Here is a 24,562-nt window from a genome sequence, read left to right on the forward strand (position 1 = left end):
ATTAATATTTCTGCATGTTTTCAGAGGCACTGCACTTAGAACCACAGGCTGCCCTGCAGAGATGTGGAAAGTGGTCAGCAGTGTATTACATGTTGATTAAATTTAACATTTTCGACTCATTGATTTTACTGGAAGAACCTTGGAGACTTGCAATGTTGCTGTGGGCAAGCTGTGCACACTAAGAGATTGGAAAGCATGGAGCCATGGTGAAAAGGATTGTAAATAGATACCAATTCAAACACAGCAAAATGGATTGGGGGCTATGGTATATGGTAACATAATGATTGTGACAGTATATCCATGACACTTAAAATGGTAAAAAAAAAAAGTGGATTCTTAGGTGAAAGCAGCTTATATAATTTAACTGGAGTACAACTTTTTTCTAAATCGTAATTCATGCGATTTAAAAAAAAAAACTATTTCACATTCAAACATTGTTATGTATTTAATGTACCATCACACAGTGGCTCAAGAACAAAATGTATTTTACAGAGTCTGACTCAAGAATTTGCAAATGTTCTCTTTTCATACAATTTTTGCAAAACTATACCAACAATTGGTAAAATCGGCAAGGTGATGTGCCATTTCATCAAAATGTGAATGCAGCCCATACTGTATATTGAAAGTAATAAAATCATCTCTCTCCTTCACATGCTATTTGATGTTGGCATTTTCTCCCATTGCTTGCCACTGCAGTTACCGGAGAAGATGTTTTGTCTGTGTATGTGTATAATGGGGATGGGAAGTGAGGTGATATTTCATAACAGTGTCTTGAAAATACAACCATAATGGTATCTGTATTGACTGAATTTTATATTACTCAATATTTTCCTGTTACTCGACTACTGTTTGCTCATAATAATGTCATAAAAAGTGGTCCAATGCCATAATAAACGTAATTAACACACACACCCTCACCAGGACAAGCGGACTGAGAAAAGAACAAACGAACAGAGAGATACCAACTAATGCTTGACAAGAATCTTACAAAGACACGTTTGTAAATGTTAAAACTAAGATCTTAGTACTTGCTTTAAATATGTTTTTTATTAGTGATCACCGACACGCTCTGGACACAAACATTAGAAAACCAGAGCCCAGCACTCAGGGAACTTAGCTAATACTTAAAATTATCATTTGCATATTTTTTTTTTAGATATATAATCTTGGTCACGTGGTTGGGGGCTCGATCCCCTGGCCCCCTGCCCGGAGCGTATCGGTGACCACTCTATGAATAAATGATAAACACCAAGTGAAGCCTGTAATCGTGAAATAGAAATGTCACTCTTCAATGTTTTATCCAAAAAGTATGTTAATAGAGGCCAGGTCATCCTTCTTCAAGGCAGGTTCTTGTGTCATTTGTGTACAACACTATATCCCACATACATTGAGTTTAACATACCCAAGAAAAAATAACATGTGACCAAATCTAATAATTTTGCATTCGTTGGGTACCAAAGAAACTGATTTTTAATGTTCAGCTTTTTATAATAAGTATGTTACAACCCTGAGCCAACTAGGATCTGTAAAATCAATAAGCACCAAATAATATTAATATTTGTAATACTATACTAATTCATTATTTTAAAAAAAATGTTTTAATGTAATCACTATTTTTAATGCTTTGCAAGATTGAAAGTATGAATACGTTAGCTCTGCCCGTCTATCCGTATGTACATAATACACGTTCTAGTAAAGGTGATCCAAAATGAACAAAGCTCGCGTAAAACAGATTTATGCTTTATAGCAAACTGGGCAAACACATTCCTGCGGAGGGAGCTGGTAGGAACGTTGGATTGCTTGGTCAATGGCCAGGGTCAACGGCGGCGTGGTGTATTCCGCAAATATGCCCGACTGTGAGGGCGGGTACAAGCCGGCGTGAGTAGGTTAAACGTTGAGTTTTATAAGGGCACCACGGGGTGACCAGCACCTCCCCACCCAGCCCCTCCCCACCCAGCCCCTCCCGACCGAGCCCTGCCCCTCCCACCCAGCCCCTCCCACCCAGCCCCTCCCACCCAGCTCCGCCAAACCCAGCCCCTCCCAACCTCCCCACCCAGCCCCACCCTCCCCACCCAGCCCCACCCTGCACGACGGATGGACACAATAATCCCCTATGGGCTGGTGTAACCAGGAGGTTCCTACCAGTATAAAATAATACACAATTAACATAATATTAATACGATCAATGAGTCGCCCAAAACTTTGGAGGCCCATACCAAAGCTAAAATAATTTTAAGCATCTGCATGCTCCACGAGGTGTTGGTGTGCACACCTCACCTTCACGCCCCCTCCTGGTGACGTCATTACAACTGACAGAATTTCACGTCACACGTGGTGCGACATATCTTACCCTTGTGCGGCTTGAAACATTCCATCTTTATTGCGAACTAAAAGACGGCAAGCACACGGTGCAAGCATTGACATGCTTATGCATGATTTTTTTCCCTTATGTTGTTAATATTTTTAAAGTGTTGTTATCAGGGCAAATGTTAACTAATCATTACAGGATTTTGAGGAGATTTTTTAAATCAGAGTACAGCCTATAATCATGAACTAAAAATGCTTGTTAGGTCATAAGTATAGGATGTGTATTTTGTCTACACAGCATGTTAATACAACCCCATTTATTATTAAAGTTTTATTAAAAATTAATTATTGAATGTGTTTGCATAAAAATTGTCATTGCTATTACCTAACTCCAAAGCCAAGAGTATCTTGTAAAGCTGCTGTATTTCTGAGCCTGTGTCCATCTGTCATGAAAATATCATACATTTTTTATGAAACATGCTAACTGAAGAGTTAAAGTGAAGTAAAATTAGCCACAATGATGGAAATCTAAAAGTATGTTTGGATAATTGTAGATCACAAATCGCTTAGAGACAGTGCAGGATTTCGCAAGTCTTTAAATAAAAAAAAGGTGAAAATATTACAGCATCACCTTATTGTAAAGAATGTACATACGCTTAAGAAACCTTACTTTAAAAGTAGGTAAATGGAAATACATACAGGTCAATTGATTTTAATTCAACAAAACAACAAGACACGGGTGGGATACTCTAATAGGAATGGAAAAATGCTGCCATGTCTTTTACATACATCACTCTATGCATGAGTTCTTTGAGGCTTCTAAAATTGGGCAGGGAGATGATGAGAAATGGCAAGTGGGTGGTAAAGCAGACAGGAACATATACAATTTTTGGAAACAAATATATAGTGTTGGTTTCCTGCATGCAATACGACCAGCAAGGTAAATTATTAAATAGCAGCAATAAAAAATAACAGGCTAGCATTGTATGAAATAATGAGGGCACTTCTCAGCAGTAGATTTCTCTCTTGCAAAATGATCAAACGGCGGCATCTTCTAAACATAATCCAAACTTTTTGAAGGAGTAGGTTAAGAAGTACCATCTGCTCAATTGTATATGGAGACAAAGTTTTAAGATGTTCACATCTGTATGAATATTTTTACTGCTGACAGTTTCTACTCATATTTCTTGCTGCTTATCCATGAAGGTGACCGAACCAGTGCATTTTTTTATTTCATTGAGCATGATCAAATGACATGTTTTTTTGATACGAAGGATTTTTTTTGCACTGAGCTATCTGTCAATGCATTGGTTATAATACAATACTTCATAAAAGGAAACTTATCAAATGTACGTTTGAAAACTTGGGAACTCATGAGTACAGTAATGCCTCCGTTAATGATGTAGATGCATTCCATGAAGTCACTTCGTGATCAAAAATTTCCTTACCAAAAGTACATATAACATGGGAGGCATAGGGATACATTCCAGGACTTTAGAGATGGGGGGGGGGGAACCAATAGGAAAGCATTGCTGCACAGTAGCCTTCACATTGTCTGCTTGGTTTAAAAATGATCGTTAAGGTGGACTGTGTAAACCCCTAACAAATGTTCCAGTTCACTTTTCATCTCTTCCACCTTCCCTTATGATTGCATTTTAGCTTCCCAATATATGATTTACGCAGCACTTCTTACCAGGTAAGGCAACTAGCACTAGACGGTCGTTTAGACGACAATGGGGGTAGTAAAATCACTTAATCACTGCAAAAATACAATAACATTTTACAAACATGAGGAACTCGAGCAATGGTTGGGAGTTACTACTTCAGCACACCAGTGTGTTGAGAGTAAACCCTCACCATTTACAATTTGAGTACGATGATGTTTCACTGGTGATTACAACCAGCTTCATCAGGCGATTTGCCAGAATTGTGAAGAAGTCTTCCTGTTTCAGTCTTAAATAGAGTAAAGGTGATGTCATCACAACATGAGCCTATCAGGTTCGAAGACATCACAGTAGATAAAAAATTACAATGGCGGATCTTTGTTTTTGAGCCAAGCGCAGTGGCACACACCTATAATTATGTAGTACTTTGGAGGTGACGGTTGGTGGATCACACAAATTCGTGAAACTCGCAAACCTGCTGGACTACGAGGGAACCAGGAGATGGTAGTACAGTAAAACCTTGGATTACGAGTAACTTGGTCTGCGAGTGTTTTACAAGACGAGCAAAAAATTGTAAATAAATATTAACTTGAAAAACGCGAGGTCTTGCAATACGAGTAGTACGTGTTTACGCTTTGTCTGCCGAGCGTCACGTGATCACAACTGATATACGAGTGCTTTGGATTACAAACACGTTTCCGGAACGAATTATGCTCGCAATCCAAGGTTTTACCGTAAAGTGCAAGGATTCTTGAATACATCTGTGCAGAGCTTTGAGTTATCCTCTCATCAGAGTGGGTTATCTCCAGGTACTCTTTCAACATGCAAAATTCTTGCACGTGGAATGAGGAAAGCATCTCAAATCAGGACCCTTAAAAAAAAGTCCTGACACTCGGTGAGGGATTTATATTGTTATTGTACCGTTATTATATATACAACGCACTAAAATGGTACCTCTTCGTTTTAAATTTCGATTTAAAGCTTTCGTGACTGCAGGGATTCATATTCTTGGTTCTTTCGGTAAAGTCACGTAGAAGGTAAATAATAAAATAATAACATTTAAATTATCACGACGTTTCGATTGCAACACAAGCAATCATCATCAGGTGTGAAAACCACAGCAATAATTTTTTAGAAAAAAGTGGCATTTATTCTTAACTTTTTTCAAAAAAATTCTTGCTGTGGTTTTCACACCTGATGATGATTGCTTGTGTTGCAATCGAAACGTCGTGAGAATTTTATTGTTTTATTCTTTTATTATTTCCCTTCTACGTGACTTTACCGAAAGAACCAAGAATATCTTCGTTTTAGGTGAAATTTGCATGACTTCCAGGAAGCTGTGACAATTCAGGACAAGAATAACATACACTAGCACACAATGACATGGGGTACACATACAGTCCACTATGCTGCTCTTAATAATGTAGAAGAAATGTCCCACAAAAAGGTATTCTCAGAATATTACGAACTAAAAAAAATATCTTGCACAATAATGATCTACTCTGTATGCGAGAGTGCACACAAATTGCATGTGGCATTTCCCCAGCGAACCTATCAGAGTGCCTTTAATGTGAAGCGAGTTTTGGTTTTATTGACTTCCTCCGCTGCTCATTAGCAAGACTGCTACATCATGCAGCTATTGTTCGATGCAGCCATTTGCATTGCTGCCCACCATGCCGCTCTATAGAGTCTTTTTAGTCACGATTGTTTTGCAGTACAATAAATGCTAAATCTATTCTTAAAATAAGATTCCTGTGGATGTTGCATTGAGCTACAATTTTTCATCTTGATAAAAAAAAATACAATTCACTAAGCAGAGTGTATGTCTCGCATAGCTTAATAACCATAATCGCCTATGTTCAACGTAAAACTGTGCATATCTTATTGTATAATTGCTTGTACAGCCAATGCAAAACAACTCTGAAAACCGTGAACAAATGTCTTTTATAAGGGCTTTTTTAATTGTTTAGGCTTACACATCCTTATTTTGGTAATTGGTTTTACCCTTTTATCTGGCAACAAAACTGACACCTTTTTTACAAGGAGTCATGTTTGCACTGACCACAATACCTGCGGTCGGAATTCAAACAAAAAACACCACTCTGAATGATTGCACTGTCCTTGAAACTGATTGGTCCACACCGAGACAGCTTTTCTTAGAGCCTAGTCTCACATGGTGTTGGACGAGATGACGCCAATAGGCGCACAACTCAAAGACAATGCACCATCAGAGTATGAGAGCTCGGGGTAAGCATTTATTATCACATTTTGCTACTGGCAAAGGAGGTTCCAATGGTGTACATCCTTATTTTGTTCTCTCTCCATTGCTTTAGAAAGTTATGAGTGCATGAATAGTCTACAGCCAGACACAATATTGTATATCGGCCAATCCATTATTTTGCTGACAAAGCAGCACTTAACACAGTTGTCTTTGAAGGCAATAACTAAAATTAGGTTTCATTTGAACTGTAGTAGAGTCTCTGTCCTCTGCTGAGTCAGGGTGTTTTTTTTATCGTTAGCTGAATGAAAATTGCTTACAGCCACCTACTCAACAAAAAGTATTGGATAACAGTAAAACATGCCTGGCATTACACTGCTTTACATCACCCACCAGTTATTGGCGCACAAAAAAAAGTGACACAGATGTTGGTTTAATGCTTTCTCGCGTCATCCTCCTGCATTAAAATGTATTTAACATCCCCAATAGCAATATAAATGGGATTCGTGGTCACATCCTACAGCAGGACCCGACCTCCAACCTCTGATGTGTTAAGGCATCTGAGTAGGGCAACGGTAAGGCAGAGACTGTCATGATAGTTGTCTGAAGAAGCCAGAAAAGTCTTTAGGCAATAGTTGGAATGTAAGAGAGTAGTAGCCCATGGCATTATTTTGTCCTGGACCCGGTTTTGAGTATGAATGGATTCTAATCCAAATAAATATACTGTATGAGCATGTACATGTTGGGAACTTTTGTTATGAACAAAAAAGATTACACATATAGTGAAACTATAAAATGTGATTAAAATTAAGCTATCAATAACATCAACAGTTTGTGGTGTACCCTAGATGTGTATTCATGAAGTGCTGGGCAGCATTAGCCTCATTCCCATGAGCATCACATTTTTTGTGGTCTAATTCTAGTCTGCACCAGCATTATACATTGGCTGTGAAGTCCCTGTAGAATTATAACTCATCCAGAGCCACTGACAGTGGTCGCTTCCTGCTCCAAAGCCAGCTGATTATACAATCAGCCATAGCTCTGCTTTCATATCCACGTGACTTTGCCAACCCCGAAAGGGCATGAGAGGTCAGGCAATTGTGCAGCACCTTCATTTTACACAAGTGCCACTGCATAAATCTAATGATCATTTTTCCCCAGCACACACACCATCAAAGGACATTACAATTCAGGTGTCATCATGAGGTTTCTGAGTATATAATCTAACTTATTTTCATCACTTTACAGAAATAGCAACAAGATTGGTGGAACTGTGGCAGCTTTTGTAAACTGGCAAGAATAGGAATAGGCTCAAGGTAGGGCCAAAAGAAGCTGTGCAGCCAAGATTGGTCTTGTGAATCATATGCAAACCCATTAAATTTTCTTATTTATTTTTGGACTCGCCTAGCAGTTAACTTTGTATCGATGCGACAGCTATCAGGTGTAGACCAGAGCCAGGCTGAGGCCGCTGGGCTGTGCCAGAGAATGCTCAGTTGTCACCTGCAGCAGTGTGCCCGCGGAAGTGGCGTGTGCGCTTGCCCGTGCTCCACTCCCAGCACGCCAGCGTGTTATCGAAGGACGCCGTCACCAGCTTGTGCTCGTCAAACTTGACATCAGCGCACGTGTGCGTCTGGATGCCGTACACGCATTGCCCCGTCTTTACGTCCCACAGCTTGGCAGAAAGGTCGTCCGAGCCTGAAATGTAAATTCACAAAGAGAAACTAAACACAAAAAGCAAGAAATACTACCTCCACTTTCAGTATTTGGGAGGATGTGTACCCGGTTCTTTTAACATCTGCACTGTTGTAAAATGTTTTTTTTTTCTTCACATATTGTCAATTTAGTCTGGGACATTTTTTTGAAAGAAAATTGGAGAAGGAGATTTGCACACACATTGCTGGATTTGGCCAGCATTGATACCACACAAATGGTAGAATATTTAAAAACTCCTCATTTGTATGTTAAAAAGAGTGAAATATTTGCATTTTTGTTCAAAATACCTTCATGTGATTAAATTATAGAAAATAACATAATTACTGAATGACTGCATTATTAAGTCAAGAAAACCAGTGGTAAACTTTAGAACAGAGGTTGACAACAAAAATAATAACAAGAGCTTTTATTTTCGAATTCGGTTAACAAATAAATATTTAAAGAGCCACAATGCCTGTGAATACGAGACGGTCATTCATAAACAACGGTCAAAAACTCGTCCTTAAAGAGCCGCATTCGGCTCCGGAGCCGTAGGTTGCCAACCCCTGCTCGAGAATGAATGTAGAAAATACGTAAAAGGACACTACATATTAAGCAAGTTTTGCAATCAGGAATGCACAGGACTCTGAGATATGGTGCGCAAGTGCAGAAGCAACTGGCGGAGTCCCAAGCCAGGCATTTATTGAATGTGCCTCATGAATTTAGTGAATGTCATTCCCACAACCACAGCAGTACAATTCTTACTTAGAGCCCCATCGCTTTGACAGAGTGTGGCTTCCAGTAGGCAACATAAAAAAAGTCTGTTCGACTAAAGTCACAAAATGCCATCTATAATTCTTGCGGGGTTAACAATGCACAGCAAACGAGACGCATGTTATCTGTAATTTACAGTGTTTTCAGCATTGAAAGACACAATTAATCTTATATCATGTACAGTAATTTTATGATGCACAGCTGAAGAACATGAGAGACATATGCTGGCAACAATCGAATCCAAAAACACCCTTTACACTCTCAAATCTTCTCTGTACTGAAATGTGGTTTCGGTTATTCTATATATCTACATATTATATTATTTATTGCAAGTTTATAAATTCTTTTAAGCCAAATAATCAGTCAAACAATTTATTTCTAATTCTAGATTTGAAGCTTTCGTGACTGCAAGGATTCACTCTTTGGTTTTGTCGGTAAAGTCACGTAGGTAAAACAATACATAAAATAAAATAAATGAAAACAACTAAATGTAGTTGTTTTCATTTAAACACTAAATTTAGTTGTTTTCATTTTATTTTATTTATTGTTTTACCTACGTGACTTTACCGAAAAAACCAAAGAGTATAATTTATTTCTACTCAGAATCTAATTTAAAACATCGTAGAATTATATTTGTATTAAAATTAGAACATTATTTTAATAATTACTTACGGTTCTTTGTCAACAACTGCTGGATGAACATCTCTTCATACAATGGTCAGTCAAAGTCATGACCATACTTCACCACACTGGTCAGTGGGGATTAGTGGAGAAGGCCCATGATTGGTTCAGCTATTACTCGCCACTAATGTTTTTCAGCATGAGGATTCAAACTCAGGTGGTTAAAGAAAAAAAATATCCAGCTTTAAATCAGAATGTGAGGCAGAACTTCCCATATTTGTACCGCACCAGGTCTATTGAATCTCCCACACTTTTAAAAGACAAGAAAATAGAATTAAAATATTTATGTAATTTTATGAAAAATCGCCAATGCTACTTTAAAGCACAGGCTATAAAGTATTCTTAGCTGGTCCTATCTTACTGCTGCCTATATATCTCGCCTCTGGGGAAAATATGGCGACCTGTCTCCACCAATCCCCTCGGTACACGAGGCCGCTTCTGCGTGCTTCAGGGACATGTTGATCTCATTGCAGCTACTTGCCATCAAGTTTTTCCACATTCTCTTTTGCCTTCTCCTCCCGCCAGAATTATATCGTCTTCCACTCCATCACCAGCTTCAAAATACTGACACGGCCACACCCCGAATATTGGATTTAGCCAAGGCCCCTTGGTAAATAAACTGCATGTACCTATTCCCCCCGCCTCCCGGTGATTTTGATAACTTGGAAATACTTGGGATTACGATTTTATTCAATAAGTCTCTTTTTGTTATTGCTCACACCATCTCATAGTTTCTTAGCTTTTAATTCTCACATGTCTTTTTTTTTGTTCACATTACTGTACGTGTTGTCAATGCAAGTCATGAGCAAAGAAATTACTTTATATCAACGCCGTATCATGAGAAAATAATATATTTATTGATGAATGTATACTGCACTCTGGTTAATAAGTGGTCACCGACACACTTCAGACACATACATTAAAACACAATTCCAGTGCCCAGCACTCAGGGAACTTAGCAAATGCACAACATTATTATTATCTTAGGCATAGGGGCTCCCCTTCCAGGGATCGAGTCTCAACCCTGTGACCTCCCCATGGCCATCTTCCTCAGTGACTATGTAACCACCAGGCCTATTGCGGGAGAAGGGGGGGTCACTAAAAGAGCAAGCTAACACCAACGTGTTACAAAAGGGGGTTCTGAAATGATCCAACTTTCTCAATCGAATATTGATTCATGTATTGTTGAAAACATTCTAGAACATACCTCAACGAGGGCCAATGCCACGTAACTAACGGACACAACCGTACCCCTCTTTTCTGAGGAAACACATTTTTGAGGGGATGGTAGTCGGGACGCGTAGCAAGTTGATGACCTCTTATGAAAACCAGATTTAAGGTAAGTACTAAAATCGAATGTATTCACAGTGGTCACTGACATGTTCTGGAAATACATATTAGAACCAATACCAGAGCCTAGTCGGAGGCAGAAAAATTACAATTCTTCCCAACCCAGTGGCTTTATTGGGTTATTGAAGCTCAGAGGGCCGCTTTCCCAACGCTGCCTTTCTGGGACACAAAGGTGTAGTGGCTGGTAAAAGTGTGAGGTGAACTTCACACTGCCACCCCACAGATATCCTTCAAAATGACTCCGACCCTACTGGCCCATGACACTGACATGGCCTCGTCTAATGCGATTTACACCTGCTTATAAGCTTCCAGGATGAGGCGACTCTCTGCCGTGACGCCGCCTCTCCTCTCTTCTGTTGAGTGTATAAGACAAAACACGTTCCTTCGGAGTGGGCAGGTAGGAACTTGCTTGGATAGCGCATTCGTGCGATCCGTGTCACGTGGCGCAAGCTGCGTGGAGCGGCGCGTCACGTGGTGCTGAGCCCGCCCGAAGCGCTCTATGATATACAAATCGAGGGCGTGGCTATGCACGACAGACAAATAATCCCTGGTGGGCAGTGTGGAACTGTTGTTCCTACCTGTATAACTGTTCTACCCTCCTCCAGGCCCTGGATCTTTGCAAATCTATAGACCAGTACGCTTACCTGATGCAACCTGTGTTGCTGAGCTTTTGCCGTTGAATGAAAGAGAGGTGGAACGAAGGACAAATTCCGGGTTCACATGAAAATCTGAAAGCACCTTCAGCACGAAATGGGCCAATGCAGTCAACACGACCCTTCCCTTTGAAATTACTATAAGGCCTAATATTAGATTCAGTGACAACTGATAGTCATCCAGGCTTTCAAAAACTAAGGCCTTAATAAAAAAAAGAGAATATACTACATAGCATATTATAAAATATCTATATCAGAAAAATAGGACAATAATAGAGAAAATGTAACCAAAACTGAACATTACACAACAAGTGCAGAGAGACGCATGCTGGGAATTTTTATGAAAGAGGAACACATGGATCAGAGAACAAGCACCAAGGAGAAGCATCGTATCAGCTGTTCAGAAAAGTAATGAGATTGGGCAGGACATCGTGGCAAGTGAAGAGATGGCTGATCCAAGTGACTAGTGATGGAATGGCAGCCAAAAGAGGTAACATGCCCCAGAGAATTACAACTGTGGAGAAGGGAGTGATGAGATTAGCTGATGTGCAGGACCAAGATAGAGTAAAACATCACATGAGAGGCCTTCATCCAGCAATAGATTCATCACGACTGTTGCTGATGACGATGCCAATTTAAAGTCGACAATGGGTGTTACTGGTGTAAAATTAAGCATCTGCTCACAGTATTGCGAATGCTGAGCGCATTACAATTTATCAAACATGCAAGTATGTTTCAGAGTACGTCTATATTTCGATTTAAAGCTTTCGTGACTGCAGGGATTCATCTTCTTGGTTCTTTCGGTAAAGTCACGTAGAAGGGAAGCAATAAAATAATAAAAATAAAACATAATAAAATAATTCTCACGACGTTTCGGCCACAACGCAAGCAACCGTCCTCAGGTGAAGAAACAGGCCTGTCGAGAAGACAACGTCTGTATTCTCTACCTATCACAAATTGACATGCATTATTTTAAATACAGCAGAATAAATTAATCATATTCGTTTGAAAGGCATTGGATTAAAATGTCCACTTCTTGTTTAAAAGTTCCTTCAATCTAAGAAGATATGTGCTTGCGCCCTTAAGATTGAGCCATGGTCTGTCAGGGTCAATAAAAGTTGATGAACAGTAATTGCCTGTCTTTTTGCAGACCAGCCGGAGCAGCAGATGAGCATCTCATAATGTTGTTTTTAGGCCCCAAGGCCATTACATGCCATGTTATAAAACAGAAACAGACTTATCTATGTTTCCCATTTCAGATGAACATAGCAATAATGGCCTTTTTTGTTCAATTCCATTGCACAAACGTCAGCCCAAATTGTCTTGGGTTACTCGTTCTACCGTGCACGCAGAACCCATCTCACGGCTTGCCAATGGAACCATCTTAAATGTATTACAGAGATGGGTGGCCTCGTATTATACTTAATATCAATAGACAACCAGAATTCAAAAATACAGCACAAAATTATTTGGTGGAGAATAATTAGTAGGGTTAGAGGCATTTAAATAACACTGGACTATGATATCCACTACATTACATATTGTCTGAGCTTCAGACCAAGTTATTCTACAATTCATCGTTTGGGTCATCCAATAAAATTGTTGGTAAATTGTCAAGGGCACTAAATGATTTACAAGTAGGCATTCATGTCAAATTGATTTTAAAAATATATATATATACCGACTACACACTGGCATTGGCAGGGTGAAAATGGTCAGGCTGACCTAGGAGTGGAGGGGTTTTTTTTAGTCTTTCACTCATGACTACAACGATTTGCTTCATGAAGCACAGACAGATACTCAAGGAACCATTGACCTGCTATGTTTATTTTTTAGATCAATCTTTATTCACAAATAATTTAATACGTGGTATATTACGAATGTTATTATGAAAAACAAAGTGTACTGTATATCCAACTGTGTGCACGTGTACTTTAATATTACAATCTCAAACAATGAGTGCCTCATTATAAAAAATGTAAAGACATATCTGAACACAAAAGAACAATCCACTGTTTAAAATGACTACAGTATTATCCATATCACAATAAAAAAATATTGCTCTAAAATGTACTTTTAAAATCTCACTTAATCACACTAATTTTATATAACTAGTTATTTTTAAAAAAGCATGCACGCACACATGCACACACTCACACAAAGGTAAAGGTCACGCATTATTTTAACTGGCAAATCAATCAATCTTAATTTGATCTTTAAGAGTCCCCAGTGACAACTTATGTCACGGAATCATGGTGGCTATGCCATAGATGGCTCATTTACCAGTGTTGAATGGATTTCATGAGACTTCCCAAAAGGACCATTGGGCTCAACCAGACAGCCCCCTGGCATACCACCATGGCAATGGTTGACCTTAATCCCACTGTACCAGAGTGATTGTATGACACAGGAAAAACTAGGCTAGGTGACTCAGATTCAGGACATTAACTATTTGGGCTTGCAAGTTGTTTTGAGTTGTAGCTTTCATCATAAGAGCAACTCAGGGACCAAGCGAGCTCGCAGACTGCCTAACTAGAGGAAATGTTTCGGGAACATCATTTAGAGGAAAAGTGAAGAGTCAGGGTAAGTGCAGGGCACAAAAGCTGCTGTTCGTAGCCCGCTGACTGTGGTGGAAAGCTTTATTTTACCTGTTTTAATCGAGTAATTTTTTTTAATGCAATATATGCATACTTATTTAATTCGGAGTTTTCCTATGCAATCCAAGAATAAATCTCATTATAAGATAACCTTGCCATCTTATTTCTATAAGTCCACATGACAAATTTGTACAAACCTGTAAAAATAATTTGGCACACAGTATTTCATATGCAACCATAATTGGGACTGAGGAAGCGTACTTATTGCATAGGCTTGCACGGCTTGTTTGCATTTCCAAATATCCTTAGCTCTCAAAGTATTTATTGAAGAATCTTCTATGAGAAGTACACGAGGCCAGCTATGGTAAATGTCCCAGCTCCTGATTGCACCCATATCTTGGTGGCACAGGTCAAGGCAGGTCAAAGAGAGTGATGATATAATCCACTCACATGACAATGAGTTATGGAATTACACATTTTTTTCCATGTTTTATTTTAGGGCGTCTTTCAAGTGCTCAACATTGCTTCTACAGTAATGAATCAGAAATTCAATCACGTTTCCCATTTGAGACCCTGCCCCCAATTCCATTATCCCAAGATTCTATCATTATTTTAATGGCAATTTAGCAACACAGTTAGTGGTTAGATATACGGCTTACCAAAACAGGACAGTTAGGACATTTTTGGTGATGGCTAGCTACAGCATTTATAATCATTAATGTAACTCATGTGTTTGTTTTCCAAGCGTGTTGGTCATTCAAAGCCTTGAAATGAAAATGTAAATGTTATTAAAAAATGTATAAGTTTACAAAGGATAATAAAATTAAGAAAATAAGCACGCTCAATATGCCTCTCGTTTTCAAAAAGTGATCTTTTAGCACTTTTGCCTCATACCTATAACTGGGCACATCACACTACAAAGCTGGGTGGGATGTGGCTAAGGAGAAGACAAATTCATACATCGAAGAAGCAAAAGCCTAGTCAAATACATCACTGAGATGGAATGATCCTAAATCTACCCCACTGATGTTGAGCTTCTCAGCAGCTAGATTACAGGTTAGTGCTACCTTACATCGGGTTAGCCATACCTAGCAAGCACAGCTTTGTAATCTGGTAAATACACAGAACATGCAGTGAAGTGTAGATTAATATACTGTTCATTCAGTGCCTCCAATATCAACTTTAAATAAAAATGTTTTGCCTATTTCACTTAGCATACTATTTACAACAATCCAAACTGATTGAAGAAAACTGATGGAAGGAAATTATCTTTTAGAGTACGTGGAAAAATTGGCCATGATGCAGGCACAAGATAGTTTGTTTTGCTTAAGCGCAGAGCCATGCAATTTTTAACACCACCAAAGAAACAAAACAAGGTTAACAGCCATTTGACAGCTCAGCATTCCCCATGTGTGGAATCTATGACATCCTCTATCCCGATTAACTTACACATTCAGATGTTCAACAAGCACACACATTCTACAGTGCTGCATTCAAATAATCATTATAATCAACAATGAGATTTTCACAATTAAAGTGACAAATCCATTTTACAATAAATAAAAACATCAAATTGCATGCCTATTATTTCAGCACAGTATGTCTTACCAAAAACAAATTTGAGGCACAGCCAGCCCAGACACCATGGAGAGATTTTGCTCCTGCGACTACGCTATTCAATCGTAAACATTGAGACACATTTGAAATGTGTCATATACACACACACTATCTGTTTTTTCGTAAAAAGTACACTTACTTAGGCACCCATTTTCTCTCGGGTATTGAGGCGCAGCAGTAAGAATACTGTGCTATATAAACCTGGATAAATCAATCCCTGGCCACGGCTAACATCTGTGGCAGGTGATATCTTGACCAGTCCAGGCTACTCAAACTCTTCACCAAACCGCACTTACAAGTATAGTGACATTGAATGAGTCACTGTAGCGGGTGGCGCTGGGAGAATGGTAGACAATGGACCCGTGGGCCAAGCCCGGAGCCTTCTGGGGGATCCAGAAGGGGGCGTGGCCGAGGGCAGAGCCTGGCCACGCTGGGAAGAATAAAAGGCGAACGCCGACTCACAGTCGGGGCTGCTGCCATCGGCAATGGAACTCGTCGTGCTGCTGTCATCGTGGTCTTCGCCTCTTCGAGCTGTGGGTCTGGAAGCATGTTGGCTGTCCCGACCCGGTATGGACTTATCCCCTGTGGCTGTGAGAGCCGGAATAAACAAGAGGGATAACTCCTCCTACTAGTGTCTCTGAATAAGTACACTACACAAGCATGATGGATGGTAAAACAACTCCCACGAGTGAAACGACATGGAGAGATCTTCATCTAGTAGGGGATTGAGAAAAGGCTATAAATAACTGAGGCTGCAGAATGCAAATGACTAGCCCCAACATAACAAAAAACATGCAATCGAATAAAATGGTACACGGGTCGGCTTGCTAAGCAGGCAAAGCCGACTATTAGCACTGTACACCTTTCAAACACTGAAGTTAATTTATAAATAAAAACTCTTCGAATCCAGGTTGTCATGAGTAGACAAGAGGCTTGTGACGAAATGTGTCACTCAGCTTTTAAGAGAAAAGCGATGCTAAAATAAAAAGGCCACAACTCTCTGGTCCTTCCAAAGTAATTTAGGTGGAGACATCTTGACAAGAAGTGTCCTTCTTCCCACGAAACTTAGTCAATTTTAAACGATTAATGTGCCTCTCACTTTTTTTTTTTTACACAGCAATACAACTTCCAACCATAAACTCTGAGCAGTGACACGGTTGTAATCTCATCCACACACAGCTACGCTCGACTGCTCCAGTACAACCAGATGGTGCAACGGGCTAATAGACAGCACCCTAAACTTGATAGCCAAGCAATGGAAAGGTCACACAAGGCAGATGGCTACACACTCCTGTGCCAAACAGTGGCAACGTAAGCATATGTAATGGTAAGACATCACCTTTAACATAGCATGCAGTCTCCCTATCTGTCTGCATTGGGTTTAGTGTAAAGTAAACTCTCACAGGGTTGTTTGTGGGAAATGGCTAAGAAGCATAATATAATTTTTTTGGGTTAGATCGCGTAAATATAAATGTGTCATTAAACCCGCCACCACCCGACACAGCCAATTAGTAAGGTTTGTAACGTAAATGTTGTTAATTTGCTCTCCAACACACCGGTGTGTAGCGGGTTCTCAGTGAGACGGAGACGACGTAGTCGGAGGCACACTTATTTATTCAACCAAAGGGCAGAACACAATACTTGAAGGGGTAACGGCCCCTTCACCCGTCTAACAGGGAGACACCCCTAGCGCTAGCTCGGCTAGCCTGCTCCCAGGTCCTCCACTCGAGAGCTAGGGGAGGCTAGCTGATCCGGCTCTGGCCAAGCTTGGATCTCGGCACCCTTAGCCAACCAGACCGGCTCTTACAAGAGCATCGGCTCTGGGCTCTCAGGGCCGCGCCGCTGGCTTGCCCTGGTCGGTCCTTAGAAGGACAGCGAGCCAGGGGAGTTCCAGGGCCTATCCTGCTGGTCTTCGCTCTTCGCTGGTTAAGCTGCGATACTCGACCCCGAGCCTACCGGCTCCCCATCTTATATAGTAATTCCCCCCCGAGGGTTGGGGCTCTGGGGGATCACAGCGCCACCCCAGCCCCCCAGGGCTAACCGTTACGGACGTGGATGTAGACACCCTTACGTGTGCGGGCGCATCTCCCCTTTTGTGTTTGTTTGCCCTCCCGTAACACCAACTACACTAGTAATTGGCACGTTCTGTTAACGTGACAAACCTTACTAATTGGCTGTCAGGTGGTGGCGGGTTTAACGGCACATTTATATTTATATTAACCCAAAAAAAACTATATTATGGATGATATTGGTCTTGAAAGCCTACGTGTTAAACTTGCCAAGAAGCAATTATCAATTGAATAGATCGGAAATGTGTAGCTGTATTCTGAGAAACCAGATGCAAGAGCTGCAGAAAAGAGAAGCACAACACCTTTAACATGCCTGTAACTTAAATAACGTAGGTTCGTTTTGAATTAATTTAAATGAATTTGAGCAACATTTCTGCAGGTAATGCTATTTTTAATTGATCACTTGTAAAGATTATAGTCAAAACCATTATACAATTACACACGAGGTAAGCATGCTATACAATGATTCAAGCAACTCCTGATTTTTGTGTACAGTCTGTTGTCCCTCCCCCACACCTCCAATTAGCGCAAGTAGTTATGAACGGTGCGAAAGAAGTTCAACATACATACAACTCCTGATGCCATCGAATGGATTGCCAGACTCACCATACAGTTGTACAATAATGGCAGGTGCTTTTCAAATGCCATACGAAAGAAAGAAATAAAGTGGAGGTGTAGCGATCTGGGCCCCTCGCGATTCAATTAAATCGTCACGATTTCTGAATGCAAATTGATTTAAATAATCAGTTGTTTTGCTACTTTGGTGAATATTGTGCCTCAAGTGGCTGCAAAGTTTACGTGAACCAATTGCATGCAACATTGTACATAATATAAGTTTACATGTGTAGTGACTGTAATTGTCACTGTGTGGTGCCGGGACTTGCGAAGTCACGGCCGGTAATGTTGTCATTTTCTTGGTTCTTTCGGTAAAGTCACGTAGAAGGGAAATAATAAAATAAAACATAATAAAATAAAATTCTCACAACGTTTCGGCCACCCCGTCCTGCGTTGTGGCCGAAACGTCGTGAGAATTGTATTTTATTATGTTTTATTTTTATTATTTTATTATTTCCCTTCTACGTGACTTTACCGAAAGAACCAAGAATATGAATCCCTGCAGTCACGAAAGCTTTAAATCGAAAAATGTTGCCATTGTGGGCAGCCCGGGTTGCGGGCTGCAGTTCCAACACTAGTGGTGGTTGGGTGAGCGCTGGTTAGCGCGGAGGCACCGCGAGCAGCGTGGGTTGCCGGCTCCCAGTGAGGGAGCGAGAGCGAGCGTCTGCCAGTCAGCGTTACTCTGGGGCATGACACTCTGGCTGTGACCTGTTGTCACATGACCGGACGATATTGGACGGGGGCCACCAGTGGACGGGGGCCGAGGGGCGGTCACGTGGTCCCGGAGAGCTCTCGGGAACATTCGAGAAGGGGCCCAAAGGAGCCTGGAAGGTGGGCGGGGCTAAGGGTGGAGCCAGCCCCAGCCCGGGAGCATATAACGAGAGCTCCGTGAGGAGATCGGGGTTCTTCAAAGTGTTGGTGTTCGAAGATCCACGTCGGGGAGAAGCCGCCTCTAGCCACGCGGTCCAGGACCCACCTTGTGGTCCGGGCCGGGATAGCGAACCGTGTCTAGTTCTGCCGCAGCGTGGTTAGATGGGCATTCGAGACCCGAGCGTAGGTTGTGTTATGTTCGTGTGGTTGTGTTAATAATTAGTGTTGCTCCCAAGATAACGTCTGCGACTTAGTTGGACTCACTATGCATGCACAATTTGATGCCTATATCGTGAGTACAAGAATCGATGTATACAATGCATCATTGCATTGCTCGTCAATACAGAATAATATTTACTCATTACTGTGGCATACATTTAAATTCTACACGTGGGTAAATCTGCCACTTTGGGCAAAATTATTTGCTCAGTCGCATTACTATCGGGGTTTTTTTGCGATGAATTTGTGGCACAATTATATAGCGCACTGCACCATGAGGCAAGGTCTGCATGTGTATTGCATTACGATTGTAACGACCTAAGTTCTGTTCCCAGCCAAAGCATCATAGACAAATGGTATATATACCAGCGGTTCCCAGCCTGGAGACCCCTGGTATATACAATCCATTCTTGCCAATCCACTCTCCCCCACACACATCAACTCATAATAACAAGCCTGGTGAACGATGATCAAACAACTTCCATGACTGACATGGCATGGACAGACCTTCATGCAGCAGTGGAATGGGCTGTACTTTTTTTCCTTATAATTTAATTGCTAAAACATTTATCAGTCAAATCTTTACTTAAAGCTTTCGTGACTGCAGGAATTATTATTCTTTTGGGTCTTTCAATAAAGTCACGTACATATAAAAAAAATAACAATAAAATTAAAAAATGAAAATAAAGTGAATAAAAATAATAATAAAAATATAACGTTTCGATCGCAACACAAGCAATCGTTATTCTTTTTTCTATCTATGTGACTTTACTGAAAGACCCAAAGAATATATTATCAGTCATTATATATAAAATAAATGCTTAAACTGACCACTAAATACCACAACACACTATTGCATAAAAACCAGACTGTAAATGTCAAATAACAGTGGCTGCATGCTGGAAAGGGCAATGCAATCAACACATTAATATCATCCTATATTGTGCAATACCAGGCCTCCTAGTGACTGCAATTCAATAGGCAAGCTCAAATGAAAAGACCACATATAAAGGTCAGATTAATACGGGATTAAGACATGCACCTTTGACCCTATTAGGGGAGCACTCAGTTGTACAAGTTGTTACAACGGCTGGAATTTCCAAATACAAAGGAAATGATTACATGCTAAAACAAAAAACAGCAGAGGTCTTTGGCACCACCTAAAACCTTAACACATACAATATTCATGTCATTGTTAATGGCATCTCATTACCGTGCAAGTGGAACAATTTCTGCAGGCCCCATCTTTACATGATCCAACAATCCAACCTCCGAGTTGGTGGATTACAAGAATGCACGACCCCATCTCACTGCTATTTGCTAACTAAACTTATTACATTTTGCACCATTCAGCACTGCCATATCTGTATTTGGTACACCCTAAATCTTGGCCAGAATAATATATATTTTTTTAAATTAATGCATATGTTTGCTCTGAATTGACACATTTGATTCATCTGTGGTTAAAGGGCAAGTGGTCACATGGAAACGGAAAAAATTCCACTCGTGGTAAATGCTAAAGGGGTTAGGATTTTTTTTTTATAAAGATATAAAGGCCATAACTACAAATGGGGTATTTAGGTTGGAAGAGCTTTCGAACACACGCGTTACACGGCACACTCACCCGAATACAACATTCCAGATTGTGTCTCCACAGCAAATCCTATTAAAAAGCTGCTCTCAATTGGCGAAGGCATGTTAACAGATTAGCATGGTGATTGCAGAATTTATTGTGATTGTTAATTTCTGCAATTACCATGGACAATCTGTAGAATTGTAATGTAACATTTTACATGAAAATTACTTTCATTTTGGTTTTCTATGAAATACAATTGTTGAGTTACTCAACAGTTATATGTTCAGAAATATGATGAGCCACAAATTGTCACTTCATCAAAAATAAAAACGAGCATGAAAAATGGCTTATTAAGAGCAAATCTGCCAAAACACTAAAACTATCAAGGACTGCTCGAAGCTGTACTTTCCATTGTGGGGGGGTGGGGGGTGGGGGAACTTCCAGGAATAAAACCTGTCGCTACATAAAACAACCAAGCCATTATTTTGGGAGATCAGCATATGGACCACTAAATGTAAAAAAAGTAAGGGAACCCATCTCCTTTCATGCCTTAAGGGCAAATGCATTTTAGCTATACCACAAGGAAGATGGAAATCATTTAATAAATTGTGACATACTAGGAAGATATACAAACATTAGCAATGAATATCCACTTACAATTTGTTGTTTCTCTTACGGTGTGCTCACCAAGCAAATTAAAACAAAATGGTTTCAGGTTAATAAGTGAGTAGACCCCCTTTATTTTAATTTAATGCGGCAAATACAAGTGAAGTTTGACCTAGATATGCTCAATGGGAGCAGGGTAGCCACAAACACTCACTTGGTAAATATAACCTTGCAGGGCAGCTGGCTCCTACAGTTTGTGCCGTGCACATAGCAGTACACTAAAACCTTGGATTGCGAGCATAATTCGTTCTGAAAACGTGTTTGTAATCCAAAGCACTCGTATATCAAAGCGAATTTCCCCATAAGAAATAATGGAAACTCAGATGATTCGTTCCACAACCCAAAAATACTATATTCATATAAAAATGATTAATACAAAATATATTTTTACATTTTTATTATTTAAATTTAATATAAAGTAATCAAATTAATTAATTAAATGTAATCGTGGCTGGTGTGAGGGAGACGAGAGAGGGGAGAGGAGGGTTATTGCGTAGGACGACTTACACTTGCAGTACAGTTACTACAGAACAGTCACTGCACTTGGACACAAAATTAAAAAAAATGCTTTACGCACACACACGTGGTCACAACACTATAGTACACAGTATACGCTCGCACAGATGTTGACTATACGAGTGAGGCACGCCGACTGAGACCGAGCATGGGAGACGATTACCCACAATCCCGCAGCGAGAGAGAGAAGAACCACTGGCTCAGTTGTGATCACGTGACGCTCGGCAGACAAAGCGTATACTGTGCGTACTACAGTACTCGTATTGCAAGACATCGCTCGTTTATCAAATTAATATCTATTTAAAAAATGTGCTCGTCTTGCAAAACACTCGCAGATTAAGTTACTCACAATCCAAGGTTTTACTGTATTGAAAATCTATCTAAATAACTGTTGAAACGTGCACCACAAAAAGATACAAAATATATATCTTTCCACATTTTTCTCCTCATATGCCTCGCCTATTCTTTGTCATTTATTTATCGACAATAGACAAAAGATATACCCTGACTATTTTCATAATACGAGGCAACATTGATTGGCTCTGTGCACGAGTGGCTTCGAGGAGATGCACACACACTTCCTGGATCTAAAGAATGGCAGTCCCAAGTTCTCCATTATCCAATGAGGATATCAAACTTAAAGGGTTATCTCCTATGCAGGGTTCATTCCAAAAAATGTATACTTAAAAAAGGGGGGAAGTGAATTCACATGTATTGTATTGTCAGGGTTGTGACAATTCTTGTTATTATTATTTTAAAAGCAGGTAATTATTAAGCGATTCAAATACTTACGCTTAGACGAAATGCATCATATTGCACGTTTAAGACTAATTATTATTTCTGTAAATTAAAAGCATACATTATCTAAGGCCAATAGAACGAATAGGACAAACACCATCAATGCCTGATATGAAATTGAAAATACAAACAATATACGTACGGATCAACTTCAACAGAAGCTATACTCCGAATCATGACCATTGAAAATCGTGGGGGAAAAACTTGATACGTCTAATAAAGAATGAAATACCCATTACAGGGACTCCTCTACTTGCGAACATTCGACTCACCAACTTTCATAAACACTAACAAACCTGTCTGTATGTTCAGTTGCCTGTTCGGACTGAAAGTCGTCAGTTCAACCTCTGCGCAATAGATGTAATGGTTGTTCGGTGTCATTACCCAGCATTCCTAGCATTTCTGCCTAGACAGCCGCCATTGCCTGTTGTTGTGTTGTCGCTGTGCAGTTCACTACGACATTCTCTGTGCTTTTCACTCAGATGATGCCTGTTACAAGTTAATTGAAGAAGAGAAGAGGGCAACTGTGCAGACATCTCTTGGTGGTTCAAGAGAGTAGAGGAAACACGAGCACCAAAGGGAATCAGCATCTAATTTTGCAAAACATTAAGATCCAGTGGCATCCACATCTGCAGAACATGAAGAACCAGTGGCATCTACATCTGCAGAACATGAAGAACCAGTGGCATCTACATCTACAGGAGATTATACAACTTTTAAAGCAATTCCCGTGTTTAGTGTACATGCCGTACATGTTTAGAATCGACAGGAGCCCCTGTATTAATGCCATGTTTTCACATTTTATGTGGCAATAAACAACGCCTGTGCACTTATAAATGTCTGGCAAACTTTTTTCCCCTGACATTGAACTTATCACCGTTACAGAACAAAATCAATACTTAACTCCAGGAGGAAACAACTAGAATTAGCTGAATGTGCTCGAAAACATGAATTCACATGCGTTAAAGCAGGCGTCTAATGCAGAGATCTACCCTTAAACAAACACATTGTGCATCATTGCATAATCTTCATGGGTGAAATTATTGTGACCCAAAAATAAATAATTACAATCATATATTTATAATGCCTTAGCAAAGGGTTTAACGAAAAGGGGAAGAGTTTAATGTAAAATGTTAAGGTGCAGCCATGCAATTACGTGCTCATTTCACTGCTGGTAGAACGGCCTCCCCTAGGGGAGGAGCTTTAGGGAGTCCCTCTTGAGGTGGTTATAAGAAATATTACTACAAATATAGGTTACTACGGTATGATATAAGCAAGGCTGTTGCTCATGACCGAATCATCGGAATGCACCCTTTCTCATCACATCTTTGAAGCAAAGCATATTTGAGCGTAGCTAGTACTTGGATGGCCAACCTGCATGCATGGCAGGTGTTATAGCCTATAGATTGCGGGGCTACTTGATGGACAACAGAGGACAGAACAGAAACATCTAATGTTCATATATGTTCCCGCCTTCATGAACCTGCACTGAGGAGTGTGAAGTATTGTCAAATAACCCCACGACCCACATGGCATGGGGAGCCTCAACCAGCAAAGGATTTACAAATGGCTGTACACGGGGACATGGCTTGGGCTGTAAATTATTATCAGCACGTTTTTTTTTGCACAAACGTGAGAATTTTTATTGTTTTATATTTGTATTATTTTATTATTTCCCTT

At 40.1% G+C, this 24,562-nt stretch overlaps 1 protein-coding gene across 4 annotated transcripts in view; it reads right to left on the reverse strand.

Annotated features, from left to right (window-relative positions):
• FBXW2 (F-box and WD repeat domain containing 2) overlaps window positions 1–24,562 on the reverse strand; it is a 127,086-nt gene that overhangs the window by 68,504 nt on the left and 34,020 nt on the right. For all 4 annotated transcript variants that reach the window (XM_078603446.1, XM_078603444.1, XM_078603445.1 and 1 more), the window contains one exon: window positions 7,690–7,884. In XM_078603446.1, the coding sequence (XP_078459572.1) occupies window positions 7,690–7,884 (195 nt within the window). The remainder of the gene's footprint in view (window positions 1–7,689; window positions 7,885–24,562) is intronic.

Source organism: Lampetra planeri, chromosome 20 (genome assembly GCF_965212315.1).
Source record: "Lampetra planeri chromosome 20, kcLamPlan1.2.h2, whole genome shotgun sequence".
Lineage (NCBI taxonomy): Eukaryota > Metazoa > Chordata > Hyperoartia > Petromyzontiformes > Petromyzontidae > Lampetra > Lampetra planeri.